Genomic DNA, 2,233 nt, shown 5'->3' with positions numbered 1-2,233 from the left:
TGAGTGACGTTTATCGTTGCAAATTAATCTTCTCTACGACACTTTCCATTTCGTGGTTCATTCAAGCAAGGAGTCCATTGCCATATACAAAGGGGATACTACAAACATCAAACTTGTATTTGTAGTTTTATTTCCGCATTATTATTTGTAATAATGGTTTCGTAACGAGATAAGTTTTTTTGTAATAAAATGTACTTTTATTAAAAATAAAATATAAATAACACGAACTTGAACTTTACAAGCAATTTGTAATTAATATTTTGATGGGAAATTGAAAAACTAGAAACAGTTTAGTCTAGTCTAAAAAGACTAAAATAGATTTGATGCAGTTTGAAAAATTCTCAAACTAGTACATTTAGCATTTTAGTTTAATTTAAATCCCAAACCGAGCATATGGTTCATTTAACACCATGCTTCTAATCATTCTAGGTCACCATGGGTAATATCAAGTTTAAACTCAATGAATAATAAAAATAGTTATACTCGTGATAAAGACTTAATTAAGCATTATATGTTGGCGCATATAACATACTATGGGGCCTCAACAATCAATTTAAGTTTTTGGTTGAGTTGATTACTCGACATGGTATGTATTGAAAGTTGGGTTTGAATCTCAACCATTCCTTATGAGGAAAATTTTGGTGTGAAAAGTTGTATTAGAGTCTATAACTTATCCTAAGACCTCAACTATAATTTAATCTTTTGGTTGAGTTAATTCTTTTAACATGATCAATAAATCATCCACCAAGTTAGTATCACATCAAATTTCCAATGGGAGTATTTCTGATCATAATTTAGAATACATACACATTATTTTTTTTTTCCAAAAATAAACAATATAATACATGATTTTAACAAATCATGAGTAAATCAAACATTACTATCAATAAGTTCACCATTAAGCAACTCTCTATAAGCAGCAACAGGCCAAATAAAACCTCTAAAAAGAAGTCTAGAAGCCAAAGGAACATCAATAATAATCTCCTTTTGTGTTGGTTTCTTTTCATCTCTAATTGCAATCAAATAACTCCTTCCAACCCATCCAATCCAACCAGCAATATACAAGAACAATATCCCAGGTGTGATAAACTCACCCCAATGTCTTTGATCACCACTCACAATCAAATGTGGAAGCCCATCTGACCCGCATAAAAGCCCGTACTTTCCATAGTTATCAAATCTCCTTTTAGTCTTCTCCATTGTAGCTTTGATTGCTAAAGCTGGTGCACTCTCAGGATCATACTTTTTTAGAGCTGATTCAAGCTTCTTCAATGACTGTTTTTCCCGTTTAGCGAATTGTTTGGATTCTTTACATGGTGTTAGTCCTGCAATGTCAGCCATGGCTGCATCAGGGGATATGGTTGATGATGTAAGGAGGATCGACGAGAGGGCCAAGGCGGCAGCACCTGCCTTGGCGAACTCGAGGGTCTTATTGTCATTTTGTTGGTTGGTGCTGCATACTATGAAAGATGATGCATTTCTGGATTGTGTTGATTGAGGAAACTTTGGTTTGGTAGCTAATGGTTTGTAGAGGTTAGTGGGGATTGTTAAAGACATGATGGTTATGAAATGATCAGAGGAAAAATGAGAGAATAAGTGATGAATAAGGAGAAAGGAGAGGTGGGATTTAGATTCTGATAAGGGTTAAGAGCAGAAGTTATTGGTGTATGGAAGATTTTGTAAGGATAAGATGAAATGAGAAGAAGTGTTGAGTTGTATGGTTTTGATTGGTGATTCTATATTTGAGTATAAGTCAATTTGGATTTTCTGATCTTGTATGTTGTATCTTTGGGTGTAGATGACACAAGTATAAGAGTTGTGACGTGGAGTAATAGGATTTTTGGTCAAATGAAATGTAAATGATTTGCCTGACTAGTGTTTAAAAAGAAAAAAAATACTCACTTTGGAGCTCACCAATATATAATTTCTAAACTAGTGTTAATTTAGAAATAAAGCTATTTGATTGTAGTTTGGAAGTTTCAGACCTCTTAATTCTATCTAAAGTTAAAATAACCTAAAACTAAATTAGAATTGAAACTCTTACTTAGCAAAATAGAATTCCAAAATAATATTTATTCTTATTCTTATTATTATGTTACAATAGCTTTTGATGCATTGTAATAAGTTAGACTTTGTGTTTATTTTCTATGATAGCTTCCGTTGGATTAAGCTATTTATTATTTTTATTTTTATTTTTATTGACTTTTAAAAAAAATATTTTGCTATTTTTATA

At 31.8% G+C, this 2,233-nt stretch overlaps 1 protein-coding gene across 1 annotated transcript; it reads right to left on the bottom strand.

Annotated features, from left to right (window-relative positions):
- Positions 1-755: 755 nt before the first annotated feature.
- Positions 756-1,861, bottom strand: LOC130805226 (photosystem I reaction center subunit III, chloroplastic-like). Its single transcript, XM_057669905.1, has one exon. The coding sequence runs from the start codon at positions 1,555-1,557 to the stop codon at positions 871-873; it is 687 nt and encodes a 228-aa protein (XP_057525888.1). The 5' UTR covers positions 1,558-1,861; the 3' UTR covers positions 756-870.
- Positions 1,862-2,233: the final 372 nt, after the last annotated feature.

The sequence above is a fragment of the Amaranthus tricolor genome, chromosome 2 (genome assembly GCF_026212465.1).
Source record: "Amaranthus tricolor cultivar Red isolate AtriRed21 chromosome 2, ASM2621246v1, whole genome shotgun sequence".
In the NCBI taxonomy this organism is placed as follows: Eukaryota; Viridiplantae; Streptophyta; class Magnoliopsida; order Caryophyllales; family Amaranthaceae; genus Amaranthus; species Amaranthus tricolor.
This window is presented reverse-complemented; position numbering and strand designations above follow the sequence as displayed.

Excerpts from the sequence above, each read along its gene's own strand:
- LOC130805226 (XM_057669905.1), bottom strand. The coding sequence starts at position 1,557 with ATGTCTTTAACAATCCCCACTAACCTCTACAAACCATTAGCTACCAAA.